Source organism: Lingula anatina, chromosome 2 (genome assembly GCF_051362555.1).
Source record: "Lingula anatina isolate TDL-2025a chromosome 2, LinAna3.0, whole genome shotgun sequence".
Classification (NCBI taxonomy): Eukaryota; Metazoa; Brachiopoda; class Lingulata; order Lingulida; family Lingulidae; genus Lingula; species Lingula anatina.
Window position 1 is genome coordinate 18,082,639 of NC_141768.1, and position 20,362 is coordinate 18,103,000.

The window sequence follows — 20,362 nt, forward strand, 5'->3', positions numbered from 1 at the left end:
CTTTTGTGCAGTTATTACTATACAAAAATTGATTTGAGATATCGTAAATCAAGTACGTTCAGATTTGCCAAGAAATTCCCAAGCCACAGCCCCAGGTCATTAAGCACTTACACTTTCTTCATTGTCAACAACCTGTTCAAAGATCCATGTAGTCTTGAGGTAACAATAAAACAACAGTTCTTATACTAATGTCCCTTATGCCAGACCCAGAACTTCACCAATGCCTTATTAATATGTACACATTAAACTACTGGCCATACCTGTGATGTCAATTTGCTGCCACCTGTAGCCACTGTGTTGTCATTAGAATGCAAGTGACATATAAAGGACACTAAGTACATTTAAGTATATAATCAACTAGCAGACAGGTTTAGGTCAATAGCAACTTAAGTCTGACAGAAAAAAAACACAGTGGAATTGAAACATGAGTTGAAAAATCCATAAAATTTGCAGAAAATTTTAGAAACTTGTGTGCACAAAAAGGTCCAGGAATGCCAAGGCATTTAGTATTGTGGTTCCAATACACCCCAGCTGACGCCATCATTTTTAATCTCTTCCACAAAGATGACTACATAGATTTCTTCAATATTTCTTTACTGTTATTTCTAATTCTAATTTAGGAAATTGTTTCTTTAGAAAAACTAGTAACACTCCTGCAATGAAGAAACCAACAGCTAGACCTAGGCATTGATACAATTATGTAACAACCACAAGTTTAAAACATTTGTGCTAGTATTAAAACTTTACCAATGAGATTACAAATATCCCAATGATAGCCTTAATACACATAAAACCATTGTATTCAAATAAAATTGTATCAAAAATATGACATATAAGCAAACAGTCTTGTCAAAATGCTAATAACACATTTTTTTTATGCAGTAATTGTATACATCTATCATTCCTGCCACATAATTCATGTCTGGTTGAATAGAACTTTAAATATCTTAACATCTCTACAATGAAATGATACAATTTACTTTCTAACCAGTTTTCCCAATATCAACAATTTCCATTTTTTCTAATATGTCATTTTCCCAATTACTTCAACAATTCTTAGTTTACAAACATCTTTCTAACATCTTAAATCTTTTTCTGGAAGCTTGTTATTTCATGTGTCTAAATTTCACTGCATGAACAACCTGGAAGATCTTTTTCCTTTCTTTGTACAGGCAATCATTCTTGTCCTATTTCTTAAACTTAATGCCTAGAGGTTAAAAAACACTGGAGTATCTTCCCCACTAAAAGCAGAAAACCAGAATGCCGATCTCATTAATAAATGCTGCAGTATCACGCTGGGGATCTACTGAATTGCCAAAAAAGCATCCAAGGACAAGGTGTAACACTACCTCTCAACTCTACGTGAAAACTTAACTGCCTGTAAAAATTCTCTGACGTTTGAAGTTTGGTGATGATAGCAGAAATAACATCTAAATTGGTGAACTCTGGTGCTCCCAGCATCCTAGTATCATTATACCATAAGAATCAAAATGTCAATTTTTAAAAATTATGAAATTCGAGAAGTGTTAAATTTTCTGTGCTTTAAGAAAGTTCAAAGATGTTGGTAACTTCAAAGAGACTGTTTTTCTTCAAGTCAGTAGATTCTTTCAAAAGAACTCCACATTATATACCTTGTTCAACAAAAGGCTGCAAAACACTTAACTAAAGTAATGGTTACATTTCAGTACTCTTTTTTAATCAACAACCATATTAGAATTATGATTTAGCCACAAAATTGCCAAGAGAAACAGCCAAGCCACAGCCCCATTCTTGGTGGGAATGAGACTAACCCACTAATGTGGATGACATCCAAGATGTTTCATTACTGTATTTATGCTTCATTATCAATTAATTTCTTATTTATTTACTATCAGTTCACTCCTTCGTATGGCCCCAGGGCCTATTTGCTGTCTCTGCTGTCTACTGACTCTTTCCTGTTCTATTTTCGCTTCACTTACAGCCCTATTCATACCCAGCGATACAGTAAACTAGGCAGGTCCACTTTGACAGATTGACAACTTACAACCTATACTAGATATAACATTAGAGAATCAAGTCACCTAAACGTAGCCTCTGTAAATGACAATTAAATAACTTAATGGCAAAAAGCAAATTTGTTGAGAAATAGTTAGAAGGAGTCAAACCCCCTGTATTTACACATTAGGACCTCTAAAACTGGACCAGTCCAGTTCAGTGTACTGCTTCAAATGAAAAGGACCATACTCCTCACACCACTGTACACCACACTTCATTTTTTTTCCTTTTACCTAAGGCAGGAGCAGAACAATGATTTCAATATAACATCTTATACAGCTGAAAAAGTCTTTTACGACTGAATAAGGTTGATTTTCTTAAATATTCAAATGATTCCAAAGCTAATATACAATTTTACCCCTCGATCCATCTCTGACCTACATATCACAATTAGATCCAACCCATTTCAACCAGACTACTTTCCTACAACTCCACTTACCATGCTATAAAGACTTCTCTATCATTCCTTTCAATATATTAAATAATTCATTTTAAAAAATCCTCAAATATTACAATGTCTATCAAAACAGATGATCAAAGTGATAACAGCAGCCTTAGCAGGATCAAAACTGGATCCCTGGGTTGTGACAAAAAGACAATACAGCATTTAGGAGCCCTTTATCGTTGAAATAGCCAACATTTTTCTCATTAATCCCTCCCAGAAGACTATCTGCAGAATGTTATTAAGATTAATAACACTTTTCCCATCGATCCCAAATTATAATCTTATCAGATCAGAGCAAGGCATAGATGCATTAATTTGCCATACAAACAATACATCTTGTACTCAGTCAACCACTCGTGTCACTTTTGTTCTCCCTGCCTTACTCACACGTGCCTGCTGCTATTGTTTCTAGTCCACCTGTCTGTTACTGTATTAAAACCAGTTACAGGTGACTTCATCAGAGCTGTCACTTTCAAGTTTTATCAATGAAGTTTTTTCTGATACAGAACAGAGAAGCATATGACAGATGCTGTGACTGAGGACCTCCCTACCAATGTCCAGCCCCCCACCCCCACCCCCACTCCCAGCTTCAAGACCTGTGTATAATATACCAAGCTCAGTTTAGGATAATTTTTTTTATTATCAAATACCTTTATAAAACTTATAATTTTGAGCTTTGACTATGATAATTTAGCATGGCTAAAAAAATAAAACAATTATCATCTCCTTAACCAACTTATAATATAATGTTTAGCATCTAACTTAATTCATTATCAGGTAAACCAAATATCTATCTGCCCCTACATCTACTGACCACCTTGGGCAGGGAAAGATAAACATCAAAAGAATGTCTGCTTTATCTATAATAGTTTATCATGGTGCATGTCTGTAGTTTACATCAAACAATAGCACAGAAAGTTACTTTGTGGGTCATATATGTAAAAACAAAGACAAAGTTGTAAGCCAGCTATCATGACTATCAATACCAAATATGAAACTGTCAAACAACAAAATGAGAATGATACAGACGAAATATAATCAAATGCTGAATGATATTAATTTTCCATAATACGTACTTGAATTTGCATGCACATGCGCCATTGTATAGGAGTGAGTGTGCATACATTGGTTAACATGATATGGTGCATATGACCCTTCCACATCTGAAAACTCAACCTGAATTGTCACTCTTGGTGTCTATGGAGCAAACTTAGATACTTGTCACACACAGCTTTGCCCTTTTTATGTGGCACAGTGATTTCTGCTGTCACAGAACTCTGCATAATTCTCAAACCAAGCAAGGTATTTTCACAATTTCTAGAACATATTATTAATTATAAAAAATGCTTTTGTAGCTTAAGCATCCAATTTCAAAACCAACTTCAAATTATATATTTTATGTTGATGACACAACATGAAAATACACAAGAAAGTAATTTATATGCAGGCACATGTGTAACCCTAAGTTCAGCAGGAAATGTTATCTTTACTTATTCATTAGAAGTTGCATTATGTTGACTTACAAGTATAACTGCACACCTTAGGTGACATGGGCTACTCACACTCACAAATCATTAGCTAGATAAAAGGTCTTGTTTTGACATTTAACACATGGCAGTGACAAATGTCAAATAAAAGTTTTCCAAGTTTTGTAGCATTTCTTTAAAAGAAGTGCCCAAACATTGCAGTAAAACTGTGATTCACTCTAGTCTTCATAACATCTGCAGTGAAGCTTGCCATTAAACTTTAACAAATTTAGAAAAAGAACAATTGTAAGCTCTCCGATGTTCCCACTCTTTTAGTATAATCTATAATGTTGCTCAATTAGCATTTAAAAAAAAGCAGTCCTGGGATATTCTTATTTCATCACACCTGTATATCTAGCTTGATTCCGCTGTCATCTTAAATCAAGACAAAAAAACATATCAAAAGCAAACAATTTCATCAATAGATATCCTGCTACAAGATGTATTTAAAAAATGTACCAAATTTGCCATAATTTCCTAAATAACTGCTCAAACACAATACAAGTGATCTTTATATGAAATAATGTGCAACTGAAATCATACTTCCCAAGAAGGCGTCTCAAATATCCTGAAGTTCTCAAAGACAGAAGTTCAAAGAAAACATGTCTTTTTTTTTTACATGATAGTATTAACAAGGCTTTATACCTGTTTTGGGTGTAACCTTGAACCTTTCCAATACTTTTGAGCCCAGTTGTTAAGATATGTCTGTCTTTCTTGAGGCGTCATCTACTTGGCTTGAATACTGAATAATAAAAACCACCATGACAGAGCCACACGTCTGGAGAATGACCTTAAACTAGTGGTTTACTGGGGTCTTCACAGGGGGAGGTGATCAGATCAATAGTAATCTTTTGTTTTCACTTCTGATTACACTGTGTCAATGACCTTGAGATTGTGACTAAAAACATGGAGAATTCACAAAAGTGAACAAGTCTTAACTTCATCCTGGCTTCAGTGAAATGTTGAATCTGGAGACTCTCAAATACTTGGAATCGAGCAAGCAGTTTGTGTGGCCTACCATTCATCAATCTTAGAAGACCTGACACCTTCATCAATCTTATCAGACCTGACACCTTCATTAAATCTGTGCTCTTCACCGCACTGGCACTGATCGAGGCTTCTTACAGCTCCCAATGACAAGAAGCCTTGACTCCACTGACACTGCCCATCTGGACAAATAATGAACTTATATTCTTTCTAATTAAGAATTTAGAAAATGTAAAAGGAAAATAGAATAACATTTTTTAATCTTTAAAATTCTTATCATTTGACCTAAATATGATCTTTAAAAATAACCAAAAAAAGAAAGCAGAAGTCAAAGCATGGATTTTCTCTTCACAAACCCCTAACATTCATGGGAGGGATTTAGGAGCAATTAAGGCTCTTTTATCTAATATGTCAATTAAATATTAAATAATTCTGTTCAATATCAAGCAGCATGACACACACATTAATTGAAGCGATGACTTAGTACTGTGGGATAAACCCCAGTACTGACAACAGTGAAGGCAGAACAAAGACACTAGTTCCTCACTGGAAGACACAAAGCAAAACAATACCTTTCACTGTACAGCTTGACAAATTAAACATGCAGAATCAATTTCCAGTGCTAATTACTTCATAGAAAATATGATTGCTATTCTGATGTGTAAACATCAGGCATTACAAGAAAAAGTAAAATAATTAAAAATATGTCCTGGTACTAATTAGTCAAGTCAGAGAGTGCCTTTGATATTCATTCATCTGATCTCATTATCTGTATTTATATTGTAGAATCATTACAATGGGCAATGTCAGAAAGTGAATATAAATTAATGAGCCCTTTGTAACACACTTTTCTTACAGTCATTACTTCATTTTTTCTAGGTGTATTTCTGCTATCTCTTCACTAATTAATTTTTTTTTCTAAAAACATCCTCTATGATTATCAAACAATGTAAATACGTACTGTGTGCCAAGGATATTACTTTTTAAAGCAGGAAATAAAATGAGATGTATTTTGATAACTCACCAACACCAACAAGTACCAAAATTGAGGGATTTGACCTATTCTTCATACAGGAGTAGCTTTCCTGTTTGTGTATCAGGTAAATATCACAAAGGAATCATTACTTTGTAAATCTGGCACAAAATATCAGCATTAATATATGCCAGAAATCTTTTATACACCCAAAGGGATGCAATGTATATCATCTTCTTATTTTCTAAACTTGAAAGAGGTAAGCACACAATACAGAAATAAAGGCAGGGAACTTTTCTCCTAAGACAATGTAATGCAGTGCACTTCCACAGGAACCGCATGTTAATGTCACCAGGGAAGAAAGACACCGACACATTTTTCAAAAATTCTCATTCAGGTAACAAGAATGGTTATCTAAACACTTTCATGTTTTCTAATCTTAAAAGTCTGCAAGTCTGTCCCACTTTGGGGCCAGGCTTACTCATGTCCAAAACTGGGTCAAAACATCCTGCCCACTAGTACAAATGTATACGGTTGAATATTAATGACCATTGGAATAAGTTCAATAGATTATTTTAATACAAATGAGGGTTTCATTCAAGACAAAAAGGCTGTTTTCTTACTGGGTACACCATATCAGAAGCGAAAGTTTGACTCAATATTTGCACAATATGCTTGGCAACTTTTTCTGCAGTTCAACATATCCCAATGTCCCTTTCCTTATCTCACAACATACACATCTTTATACAGTTTAATGAACCTTCAAAACAGTCTATTTGTCTAATACCTACGTCTCATGTCTATATCTGAAAAAAAAAGTGGCAACTTAATATGTAATGGGCATTTTTTTTCTTTTTGTGTACAAACAGCAAATTTTGTGATTGGTAGTCATTGCATATTAAAGATACTATGCATACACATTTTTTGTCAATTTACTGGTAAAAGAATTTTTTCTTCAGAAAAAAAAAGATGAAATTTAAGACCATACAGTCTTATATTGGCCAGATATGGTAATGCATTTTAGTCAGAACAACTAGAAGAATGATCTGAAATACACAGTCAGATACAGTGTTCTGACTAAATACATAAGGTAAATCTGACATTGGGCATTCAAGAAAAAGTATCAAAAGCATGACAAAATTTTGCTTTAGTAATATTCCCCCTCTCCCACACACATATTTTAACTATATACACATGCAGTATTTTAACTATATAAATAGGCCATGATGTAAAACTTTCATAATCAAAGGCAGTATATTTTAAATCTTTGATTTCAATTCTATAACAAGCTGCTTTCACAAATAAATGATCACAAGAGTGTCATTATTAACATATATGACCTCAGCAAAAGACATGGGTTGAGCCACCAACACTGCCAACAATGTTAAAAATGCCGACAATTGAGTGACCAGTCTTGCTGATGGACACAGCTGTAAAGTCCCCCTTGCACATCAAATTTGTTGTCATCACTATATCTCATTAAAATATTTTTAAGTTCAAGGGATCATGGTTCATGCTAGCTTGTTATGGTTTGGTCCAAATTTATGTTTAAATTAAAATTTATTGAAGAAACCAAAAAATCCAAGACTATCCTTATTCATTCCAGCCAAAAAAGATACTAAAAGAGCCATTGGAGAAAAAGACATGAGCCAAAAGTGAGGTATGTTTTGAGCCAAGTCTGGTTGACAAGAATATTAGACCATATGCATGCCAATGTTACATGACATAACAAAATCATCTTCTCTATGTAAAATAATCCACCAGGTCAAGAGCCTCTTTAGATATTTAATATTAGAGTATGTAATGTTCAACATTAAAACTGTCTTCAAACAAACCAAGCCATAATCCCTATCAACAACAAAATATAATGATAATTATAATATAATGATAATTTTAGCCATTGCACGCTTGCTCGTTAGCAGAGGCCTAGATCGAGAGAGACAAAACAAACATCTTACCTTGGCCTTACTCACAATCTTGTCTGCACAGTCTTTCTTTCCTTCAATATTATCATGTCCGTGTCATCGTGCATCACTCTTATCTCTTTATACTACTTCTCAGGTCAACAAGGTGACTTGGCTAGGCCTCACACAACACCTTCACTTGATCACAGACAATAATAGCACAGCTTTACTGTACCAAATGTGTGGATATACTCACTCTGAGGGGAATGTGAATTATGCCCAAATTATTTATGTTAACAAAGTCTGGGGATTTGTTGTCTAAATATAAATATACGGATCTAATCTTAGTGAGGAGATTTATTAAAGTATTATGTCAATAATAATATATCAATGTGAAGAAAGGGAGAAGATTTACTGTGCAAATAAGGGATTTCAAAGTATACAGAGTCAACATGGCCCCAGAGTAAGCTATCTATATTTTTGCTTCTTTTCTTGTTATCTTTACACTGTATCTAATTGAAGTTGGCACTAGCAGTACAAATCACTAATTAGCAAATGGAATGCTGTAATTGTTTGTTATCTCGTATTTCCCAATCCAAACCCAGAATTTCCTCACCATAAATACCATCTGAACAGACAAGATACAAACTACACCCTAATGCTAACCAGCTGTAGGTTAACTTTTTTCCAATTACTAGGGAACTAAAGAAAATATCTTGCCTTTTTTGTCATTTTGAACATTTCATATTCCAGCTAACTTATTGGATTAAATCCTATAAATTGCTGAACTTAATCAGAACATTCAGTCAATATTAATTTGATTTTAAGTTCAGAGTCATACACTGGTCAAATAAAAGCTGCTGAATGTGGGATAGTTTTTAAACAAGAGACTAAACTCATGGGTGCATACACATGTACATTTTTACACACACATACACGTTAATTCATATATTTGTGTGCAAGCATGTGCTTGCCCATATACACCTTTGCACACACACACACACACACACACACACACACACACACACGAAGTCACAAACAAATAGACACACGCTCCATTACCCTCATAAATGACAGGGTCAAGCAGTTGACCAGGTATTATACTCATCATATTTCATTGTGATCCCTAACTCTTCCTAATGCCTTTATTAATACTGCAATAACCCCAGATGCCACCTTTATCTAATGGAGGATTAAAGTTATAAAACACATTTAGGAGGATCCTTTCTGTGATAAACTTGTTTCACCTGAGATGTCCTATTGAAATGATATAGCAATGAATGCAGAACAAAAGGCTCAGACAAACCAAACTATAATCATTAAAGTAAAGGAATAGGATATAACATATTAAGTATTTGTTGACATCTTTTAAGGAAATTGGCTTTGTCCAAAACTTTTTAGGAATCAATGCAGAATTTGGTGTACTCCATTATAATATATTCATTTGACCTTTGTTACTTTTTTTTGTGAATATGAAAATCTTCAAAATGACACGTTTGAGAATTGCATGTTTGAAATTCAGATATATTTCATCAACCTGATATAATTCTTTATATTTCCAAAGTACATTCTAATTTTTTTTAATCATCTTAATGCAAATATCCTTATTATTGACAGATTTACTAGCTTTTATACAATCGCAAAAAGATTTCAATTCAACAAACCACTTCCGATCAAGAAAATCAGCAGTTATTCAGAATTCAATATAAAGACTAACAATAATGGCTCAGACTTCACAAGATCACAGAAAGTGTATCAAGAAAATCTCGATGCCTAAAAACTCCTTCCCTTGTGAAAAATCATCTTTATTTCCAAACTGATCTCAGATCTTTTAAAAAGCAATCAAACTCACTGTTCTGTCTTTCCTCACACCTGTTCTAAAGATCAGGTAAAAAAAATCCATCAGAGATGATCCTAAATACTTGTTAAAGATAACCAACAAAAATACCTTCACAAGTTCACTGATTCATACTATGATGTTCCAATAGCCATGAAATTGATGCTTGATGGCCATGAAATTGTTGTCTATATACGAGCTGATGATATACAATGTGCCACAATACAACTGTCTAGTGTGCAGGATCTATGCCCACAAAGTCAGATTTTCTGCTTGCATGCATAAGGAATTTGACAGACTGACTTTTTACCAGTCGTTGTTGTATTTCTAATTTTTTTCTACATTCCATCATTTCTTAGCAGACAACAACATTAGTTTTGAAAGTCAACATCTTGGATTTTTATTTGCTGGATATTTTACTAATATTTGTAAACTCAACACTGTGGTGGTTCTAAATGCAAAATCCAGTACAAATATACCAATCAGGTTTCATAAAAGTACTCACCAGCTAAATGGCAGTGTGAACAACTGTTACACCAAATACTCAACAGCAGTTGAAGGTCTTAAGAATTCATCACCTGTGAATTCAATGCACACTTCCCATTCTCAAGCTACCTTAACCAAGCTGTCTGTGAAAAGAACAGGAGGCAGTCACTTCCGACAGAGTAAAAGTTACTGCGTGGCTACTTATCCTTTCATCCTCACTTAATATTGTATAGTATTATCACACTTTACTGTGGAAAGTCTCTCTGGGCATTGTGGCCAAAGAAAAAGCTGCTCTTTTCATCAGTCCCCTAGAGTATACATCAGACGGCCTCACAGGTCAACTCCAGTTTTACACCTTTTAAAACTGCGAACAAAAACGGCAACACGAGTAAGGTTAGAGCAATGTTTACGTCTCCAGCCGATTTCCTTAATACTGAGGGCAAAAATGAAATTCAAATACAATACCAACGATGTGGCTACAGTCCTCAAAGCCGTGGAAAGGATCGTCTGACTCCCCGTTGTTTCTGTGTTGTTATTACTTTGTACAAAGGTGACGGACAACAAAAGCTGGTGTAAAAACGGTGGGCAAATAGGTGTTTTGCCAGGTTTAATGCCCCCTTTGATACCAGCAATTGAGGAAAATTATGAAAATAATGTGCAGACATGAATGCATTTGACTGGCACTTTTGTTACATGACTTACTTACACAACAGTCAACTAGCGTGACCATTTGTGCACACACCTGAAATATCAGTATTTGTGGCTAAACTTAGCACAACTCTACAGATTACAAATTAATGATGCTTCATGCAGAGCAAGGATGAGCACCTTACTTTTCTCATATAGAAGCCTTTTTTATTAACTAACAGGCCACTGAGATGGTGATTAAGTACATCTACACCATGAACTAAGCACTTCCAATATATGGGGCAAATGAACTATTTTCGAAGATGATAATCTATAAGTCATGGCAAAATTTGAAATATTGGGCTTTGGAGAACATGCACTCATCATTGCAGTAGATGTGACAAGTCATCCTAAAACGAATGCTCATATTTTGATTGTATCTCTGCTTAGACATAATTAAATATCATGATCACCTACAGGATCATATGGAGATGTCACTTACAGACACTGCTTGCTTCAATCACAAATTATGTTGACTATTTCAAGGCACAGACAACCCAATCAAGCTTATTTTTTCAGATGTCCAACTTATCATCTCTTTGATAATCTAGGGCAAGAAAAAAATCAGATTACCAATTTTAAGCCAAGAAAATTGAGTCTAACTTATTATGTCCAGAAATGAGCTTTTTGTAAAATACATTATATATTCACTCAAGCACCCAAAGCATAATGTGTCCAGCTGAAAAAAAAAGAGTCGAGGATAATGCACCCAAAAATAATGTCAACTGTTCTGTCACCCTTACCTGTGCTATGGCTTCAAAATTCTCATGTCCTTTCTGCAGCTGTTTGGCACGGCTTTGATTCTTTCCAATAGTGAGATTCTTCTCCAAAAATACTTCCCCATGCATTGTCAACCAATCTATAACCTGATTAAAATAATCAGAAATTGAAAAATTATTACCAGCATTTGAGGAAAACCTGCAAAAGTAAATTTATCTCCCATTTTTCTATAAAAAAAAGTACACTGTCTCACAATGCATACAATGCATACAACACATTTGTTATAATGTTCACAATTTATAGTGCCTTTAAGACAAAAAAAATGCATCCTGATCATCAGAAATGTAACTCCATATCTGATATATCAAAGGTGTACAAAAAAAAAACATTTACCTGCTTGACATCCTGCTGGAATAATTTCAACCCCAGTCTCTGGTGTAGTTTTACTTTCTTTTCATGCCACTCATCTTCTAGCTGTCTGTGCTGGGCTAGTACCTGGAATAGTGATTAACATTATCATCCCAAGCTACATTTCTTACACAGCACTGACAGAGCCAGTGACACTTCACTTCTAAAGTGAATCCCTTTATCATTTAATTTTCTTCCCTTCTTTTTCTATTCAATTCTACCCTCCCCTACTTTATTCTGTTCAACCTAGACAAAAGCGTACTTAGTATTATGCAAAATCGTCTATACAGGATTACATCTTATTCACTAAAGTTTAAACTTATTTACACTGTATAATACTATAATACATCTAAAAGTAAGCCAAGCCTATGGAGGATGATTTGACTTGCCGAGTATGTGCGATAAAGTGGTAAATTTTCATGAGAGAAAGATGAGGAATAAATGTCTTTGGACATTTATTTTTACAGCCAGAGTTTGCACTGACATCTAGTGGACAATGTCACATGCAAAGTCTAGTGAAGAAACTGTAAGTTTGAGAAACTTTCAGAATTATCACACAGTGTAAATATGTTTGATCTTTGAGAATAATGAGCATACCTCATGAACAACATCCAATACATGAGCCGCCCCCTCAGAGTAGTCTGCCTTGGCTGTGATGGAGTTGGTGCTACAGCTAACTATGGGAGTCTGAAGAGTGTCTAACAGCTGTTTGCCTTCCTGGCACACCTAGAACAAATGTGACATTGATACAGATAGACAATGGTCGTAAAAATAATAAAGAGAACAACTTGAATTTGTCCACAGGTAAATACCAGCCCTCCAATTGTTGTCATGGTATAAAGAGCAGGCATTCAAAATTTTTAAAAATCAATAATATTAAATACAAAAAGTAAAAGTGATAATAATTTACTCATACATAAGGGTTCATCAATGAGAAAAGTTTGAAGATTTCATGATCTATCATAAAGGAAAAATGAGTAAAACTTTTTTAATACTAATTGCAGGAAAATGTATCATGTAGTAAGTGAAAGTGAATTTTAAAAGTTAACAAAGTTGAATGGTAGTGATGGTGCATTCTGTAATAGTACATCCAGTACTTCTCTATTTCAGTCTATAATGTCGCATTTTTCACACATAAAACAGCTTTTAGTCACTAGTTAACTTGCTATATGACCTGCGAAAAAAGTTCAAAAGACAGCAGTTGTAGCAGTATCACGATGAGACATGACAGAAGTTTTGTTAGAAAAACATCTAAGGCCACTGAAAGTAATTAGTAGTACTTCTACTATCAGAGTTAAATCCAGTGATGGTTAAATCCACTTCTAAAATTTCAAACAAATTTCGTCACACAGCAAATGTTAAAATTAATGCTTCACATTATGCATCTTTTTTTAATACCAGCACACCAAATGCACACTTGCACAGTTATGTATTAGTTATCAGTGTTAACAATTCCCACATTGCTTTATTTCTTATAGTAAAAGCATTCTTCTTATATGTCAAATAATTAATTACACTGAAATCATTAAAGTAAACTTTAAGCCTATCCTTTAACAGCTGTTATTTACCAAATATCACTTGATTTATGCTCTTTTGTTTGACATGCAACCGAATTTTTTTAGTAATTGCAGATCAAGGTCTGAACATTTTTTTATAACATTTTCCAAGTTAAATACCACAGCTACTGAACTTAAACCCTCAATATTGTTAACCATACATTTCGAAGGCATTTGTCATATATAACCTTTCTTATTATATTAAAAGATAATTTAATAAAATATTCGAGTAAAAAAGTTACAAGAAGTATCCTACTTCAAGCCTCAAGATCCAAGCCTAAACTCGAATTGTGGAATCAATTTCTGGGAGCAAAATAAAATTTTATATCTAAAGAGAGCAAGCTCATTTTTTGCAGCTGTTCAATGATAGGCAACACAATTGTGAGTAAATTACAGTTATCAAATCTGGCCATCAAAACTATAAAATTGCAATAAATTAATGTGTATATCAAGCAAGCATCACACCCTTGTCAGCTAGTGAGTCCTAAAAAAATCTACAACTGCTTTTACCATTTCCTGTTTCACTACTGCTAATTGAGCGAGCGATGAGATCTCGACCATCTGGACATGCAAAAATTGAGAAAAAATATTAACGTCAGATCATGCATGGGTGGTAAGAGCAACACAAAGCATTGGTAATTGTTCATACAACACTATCAAACCCCACACACCAATCAATATATCTTGAGCCATAAAGCACAGGAATCAAGCCAGTGTTTCTCTGGGTTACCTCAGTATAAGACTGGTTAATAATTTCAATGAGATTCTGGTGCTGACTGATGGCTTCTTCTATCTGCTGGGTTTCCTCTGGAACCTCTACCTTCTCTATAGCAGACTGCCAGTTGGGAACTTCGTTCAGATACTAGAATAATAATAATAATAATAATTTGTTCAGCTTACAATATATACAGTGAAATAAATTCATTCATCAATCTATACATCAGAAATAAATTTCTGTTGGAGCTTCTAAAAGAGAAATATTAATCATAAAAATTATTTTAAAAAAAGTGGAAAAATGAAGAAAAATTATTCATAAACCTATAAAAAGGCAAAAACTTTTAAAAACTCTCACTACCGCTGTAAGTTTTAACAATCTAAAAGCATGGTGATAAAAGCCCCTCACTGTATTCTCCCTGTGATATTCAGAGATACAACTAAGAGGGTATTTCACATTTTTACCCTTTTACCATAAGAAACACCTCTGTTATATGGCTTCCCTTGTTATTCTATCATTTTTTTAATAATGGTTGTAAAAGATTCCATATTTATTATCACTTAACTGCAAATCTGCAACTTATGAGTTACGTATCAACCATATATATAAGCCACAACGCACATATAAGCCGATTGCAGTAAAAATATTTGAAAGAAATCTTCATTCCCATCAAGCCCTTCAGCGTCACACCTATAAATGTCTTTTATGCAGGTTACTCATTCAATCATAATTCACTCAAATGAAGTTTAAAATAAAGGGTGACTTGGAACAGGATGATGAAACATCTTCACCACCAATTATGAACAAGAGCGAGAATAGATCCAATTTTGTATTCTCAGCAGATTGGATAAGTCTCCAAGAAGAAGATGCTATGTCGTCAATCATACCAAACTGTAAGCCCAGTAATAGATTTAAAACTAAATCACATCTTCTTTTCTCCTGGATATGAACTCACCAGCTCAGCTCTTTTATGGAACATCACAGACATGCTTAATACTGTGCTGCGGTCATCAAGGGCAGCCTGGTAAGCTTTCCACTCCCGGTCCAACTTAGTGGACTGGACATGGATAGTATTGGCAGCATAGTGACCCGACTCAACCAACTGCTCTGCTATTGACAGGATACGACTTATGCTGTTGTAAATATTCTGAAAGGGCCAAAAATATGTCAGTGAGAAGTATCTTTTAAATTTTTGCCTTTATGTTGCCATAACAGATAATGCAGCTTTTATACTAAGAATTAGAAATATAGTGCCCAGACTACAGCTGTTGCCTTGCTTCCAGGTGACATAGTTAATGCTGCTGTAAATTCTTAAAGCAGAAAGAAAATACATTTATTTAATATAATTGTTTATTTAAAAGATTTTTTTCAATTAGACCACTGTAAATAAACATGTATGGACAAGATGTTACTGTAAAAGCAATTTTAAAATATTACATTTCTATTTAAAAATGCAGTTCAAGTTAAACACCGTTTCAAAGACATTACTACTACTAATATACTGCTACTGTTTCTACACCTACCAAAGAGTCTTTGGCAAACCCAGTATGGAGTTCATGCAGCTCCTGAGCATTCTGGAAGGACATGCCAATTCTGGTGTAGCTGACCAGGAAAGAACGCTTACTACGGTTGAGCCAGTCATATGTCTGAAAAACAAAAATATAGATATGAAAATTTTTCCCTGCCAATACAGGGATTTATTTGGGTCAGAAAATAGTACCTTGAATTCAGGGACCTCCCCCCCCTCCCAATCCACCCACTAAATCAGGGACTGCCCCACAACACACACTATAATATATTAAAGGACAGTATTTCTTGTTAATCCAATTATTCTTCTTTCTATCAATGAAGTGCAATTATCAAGGTTCTGATTCAAATTATTAGTTTGGCATTGACATATCAGTTGTTCCTATTGGAATTCTATTAATCTTTACATGTAATACATCATATGAAACAGCTGTGCTCAGCCAATATGACATACTATGGTGCTAGTCATGCCGAGAGCTACCAGAGACAGAGAAGCGATTGCTGGCCAGTGCTATGAAGCAGGGCACACTATGGTTATGATGATATCTAGAGTGACCACAGCAGCTCAGCAACCACAATCAATATCTTCCCCACTGAGGAACAATTTAATTTAGCTTTACAAGCAAAATAGTGATTGTCCTCTCACACTTCTCATTTTTTAAACAAGCTTTTTTATTTGGGGGGAGGGCGGAGGTTGTCCAGTCATTTTGAATGTGAACATAATTCCATGCGTAAAGCAAATGTTCCATGAGTAAAGCGTAAAGTTCCCAAAACAATGTCCAAGTACAGACACTTTTTAATGTGGTATTTGGTGAACTAAAAAGCTGGTGTAATCCAATAGCAATACCAATAGTTATATCTTTTTTCATGGAGTCAAAATACACTACAGTCAAAATACACTACATACTTAATCTATTAATTCTGTATTTTAGCCATTTATAATCCAAAAGGCCATCAGACCTAGGCCCAGAACAGTCTAGTACATGTACCTTGTCTACATCTCTCTCAAAGAGTCTAAGTTGATGGCATTGGTCTAGCTTGGCTTTCTTCAGGTGCCATAGCTGGTACAAATGCTGCCTGGTAGAGTGGAGATTATCAAGGAATTTTTTGATCTGAGGAACCACGGTGATGAAGTCTGCATTCCCAGAATGCACCGGCCCTGTCTCATTGTAACTGCCTGTGGGATAAGAAACCGAAGAATAACAAAAACAAAATTCATGAAGAAATAATATTAATTTGTCTTTATTCATTATATCTCTCCAAAAGAAGAAAAATCCAACAGGTAAAATGGAAGCTTGCTGAAATATACATCAGTAACCCATATATGTTGATTAAAAGATTCCTTCATTATATAATTAAAAAAGTGGTTTTGTTTCTATACTTATGTATTTCATATATTCTCATGGGATAGATTTTGCATTTAGTAATATACAGCTGACTTGTGGACCCAGTGAAACATTCATTAACAGGTCATAAAAATATAATACATTAGTACAAATATGAACCATTAATTTCAATCATTCATTTCATTCTATTGCCATCATCCTCATTATTCTTGCCACTAAGAGGATGATAGTAAAATGAACAAGGTCTATTGGCTTCTCTACTCATACCCACCATCTCTATTATAAGCACCTATTCTCTGCAAGATCCTCCTCCCCTCTAGGTCAAGAGTGTCAATGGGGGCGTGGTCTACCTTGGTTTTGATCCTGCCATGTTCTTCTAGTCTGTACTGGGAGACCTTCAAGTCTTCTGGCAACTCGGGGTGTTTCAGGATCAACTGGATTTGATCAAATCTTGCTAGCAAATCTGTGGTTTTGTAGGTGAATTCTTCCAAAAGCTGGAAATGAAAAATGAATCTTTTATCATAATGGCTGCTTGTAATTTTCAATTCAAGGAGTGTGAAACACAAAACATTATCAAACAAGTCTGAAACAATTTATGCCAAAATATGGCAGTTTTTTTCCCCTCAAATAACTCCTTGGTTAAACAGGGACTGTAATAACCGTACAGCTCACTTGACCTATCTCACTTATAAGTTAAGAATAATGGAGATCAAAATTAACAGAAACATGTTCATGCATAAAGTCCACATTCTTGCTTGACCACAAAAAGTTTCTCCAATTAGTCTCTAAGGAGTTGCAATTACAGCACATTTTTTTTAATCAGACTAAACTGAGCATGATACCCAACCAAAAAGGGGCAATCTAAAATCTCTGACTTACACCAACTGCAATTTGGGTAAATGAACCTGCCATTTTTTTTTTTTTTTTTTTTTTTTTTTTTTTTAGTATTCATTATCAGCTTATTGACATAGTAGGCACTAAGTTAGATCAGCCCATCACCAATGGAGACAGGCCTTGAGCTTTACCCTGAATTATTAAGCTTGGTTCAAAATAAAGGTATGATCCTAATGGTACTCTTTTACAAACTTGCCAGACAAACTTTTTGTGTTCAAGCAAGAATGTTCAATTTATGTGCAGACACATCTTTGTTGGTCATCATGGTTTCTCAGCTAATGTAAACATCGCATAATTTCAGGACTGATCACGACACCTACCAATCTAAGCTCTATCCACTCCTCATGAAAATAATTTAGCGTTCCATCAAAATCTGCAGTTAGCTGATCTGAGTCAACTATCTTCAGTAAGCTGTCTATGGAGATCATGTGTGTCTGAAATAATAATGATAATAATAATAAAGTTTTCAGTAAGTGTTTCTGTTCCTAAACATCATTTTAACCACTGTATAAATTATAGACACAATGTTGTGACTGTTTTATCAATGCTATGTTTAATAGTTGGGCATGTTTTACATTTTCCAAGATCACAGAAAGAGAAAAATATTTCTGCAAACAGTTGGTCCACAGCAGAATAATTCCCACCATGGCAAAAAGTCTCATTAGGAGTCTGGCAGAAAAAAAAAAGCCTTACAAAAAATCTTACTGATTTTAGTTCCACTATCACAAGAACACAGAAGAGCACATAAACAGTGAACCTCTAATATTTATTACTACACCCTTCCTGTAATGGCAGTTACTGAGTACATAACGGGTGCATTGCTCTTAACAGGGGCACCTCAAATGAAGTAGGTGCTCATATCTTATAGAGATATATGATTGTAAAAACTGTTGAGAAGGAAGAAATTAGCCGAATACCACCCCCATTTCCCCTAAAGCTTAACATAGGTGTATCAATAAGAATAAAATTAATAGGGATGGGTGGGTGGGGTGGAAATGTTATTTACTTTCTGGACAATTAAATTTAATGACAAAAACCCTTTCAATGGATTGTTTGAAGATTCTCTGTTTGAAAAAAAAAAACATACGCAATGCTATATCTGTGATTATAGATGGTCAAATACCAACAACAAGAAAATTCATTGCGGGCTCTTTTCACACTACTTGAAGAGATGAAATGGATTATTCAAGAAACTGCTTCTGATACCAACCTCAAACTTATATTTCGAACTACCTATACTGGTTCTCTGCTTCTCCCAAAATTTCTCTGGCTTGATGATAAAAGTTATATTCACATTCCCCGGAAAACACTCCTAGAATGAACAAAGCACATCATAAAAATGGCAGTGTGTGTGCGTGCATGCGTGTGTGAGCATGCACAAAACTCATATAACCAAAGCTGGTCTGATTTCAGCATACGCATTATGGCCAAGAAACAAATAACAATTTTAACAAACCCAAACATTTTAAAGCAGATTTTAGCTACTTATAGCTTATTTTTTTAAATCTTCAAAGGACTTTATATGGCCCATCACTTGTAAATCCAAACAGCAAGCATTTTACCCACTGTTGTTAATTTTTATTTTTAAAAGAATATTTAAAAGAACTGGTGTTTATCCTACATATTTTTGCAATAAAGATTATCACCCTATTCAAACAATTCCTGTACAATTTAATTTCATTTATTTTGGCAACGTTACTTAACTCCCAAATTCAAATCCCAAACATGAAGTTTGTGGTCAATAAGTTCCCAATGGAAATTAGTTATTCTATTTAATCACTTCAAGGTTAAACCAATGGCAAAACAGCGAAAAAATTTCAATAAAAATGTCTTGGGATTTGCTGAGTTGAAAATGTGTTATTAAGTTTAACAGTGAATTTTGATAACAACATAAATATAGGCAATGTTCACTACTGATACTGCTAATAATAATAATATTAATACAACTTTATCTTTTATTTACTAATACTAGGATGATAAGATTAAATCAACCCATAATTACATAAAATATAAAAACTAAAAATCTTTTTACTTCTACTGGGTTGTTTTTCATTTATTTATACATCAAAAACAAGGGCAAGCCAACTCACCTGTAAGGCTTTGAGTATTGGTTTTACATTATTCCACGTTGACCCTCGCATATCTATGATGACTGTGAAGCCTCTTTCCTTCACCTCATCACTGTAATATTAAAAATAACACCATAGTACAAGATACATAAGTGTAATATTGCAAAACTCTGTGAATTTATATCACTTTACAAGCTCAAACCTAATGGGAGAAGGAAAAGGTAAGAATATATTTCCCACAATTGCAA

At 34.3% G+C, this 20,362-nt stretch overlaps 1 protein-coding gene across 13 annotated transcripts in view; it reads right to left on the reverse strand.

Annotated features, from left to right (window-relative positions):
* Positions 1–20,362, reverse strand: part of LOC106171051 (kalirin) — a 141,928-nt gene that overhangs the window by 102,492 nt on the left and 19,074 nt on the right. For 10 of the 13 annotated variants that reach the window (XM_087005447.1, XM_087005453.1, XM_087005452.1 and 7 more), the window contains exons 4-15: positions 20,136–20,226; positions 19,256–19,357; positions 18,366–18,479; positions 17,423–17,645; positions 16,795–16,982; positions 15,802–15,924; positions 15,234–15,425; positions 14,294–14,425; positions 14,074–14,124; positions 12,605–12,733; positions 11,993–12,094; positions 11,623–11,745 (exon numbers count right to left, since the gene is read on the reverse strand). In XM_087005447.1, the coding sequence (XP_086861573.1) occupies positions 11,623–11,745; positions 11,993–12,094; positions 12,605–12,733; positions 14,074–14,124; positions 14,294–14,425; positions 15,234–15,425; positions 15,802–15,924; positions 16,795–16,982; positions 17,423–17,645; positions 18,366–18,479; positions 19,256–19,357; positions 20,136–20,226 (1,570 nt within the window). Of the gene's footprint in view, positions 1–4,650; positions 5,005–11,622; positions 11,746–11,992; positions 12,095–12,604; positions 12,734–14,073; positions 14,125–14,293; positions 14,426–15,233; positions 15,426–15,801; positions 15,925–16,794; positions 16,983–17,422; positions 17,646–18,365; positions 18,480–19,255; positions 19,358–20,135; positions 20,227–20,362 lie in introns of those variants that run through there. The other 3 variants (XM_087005446.1, XM_087005449.1, XM_087005454.1) reach the window with 3 other exon arrangements.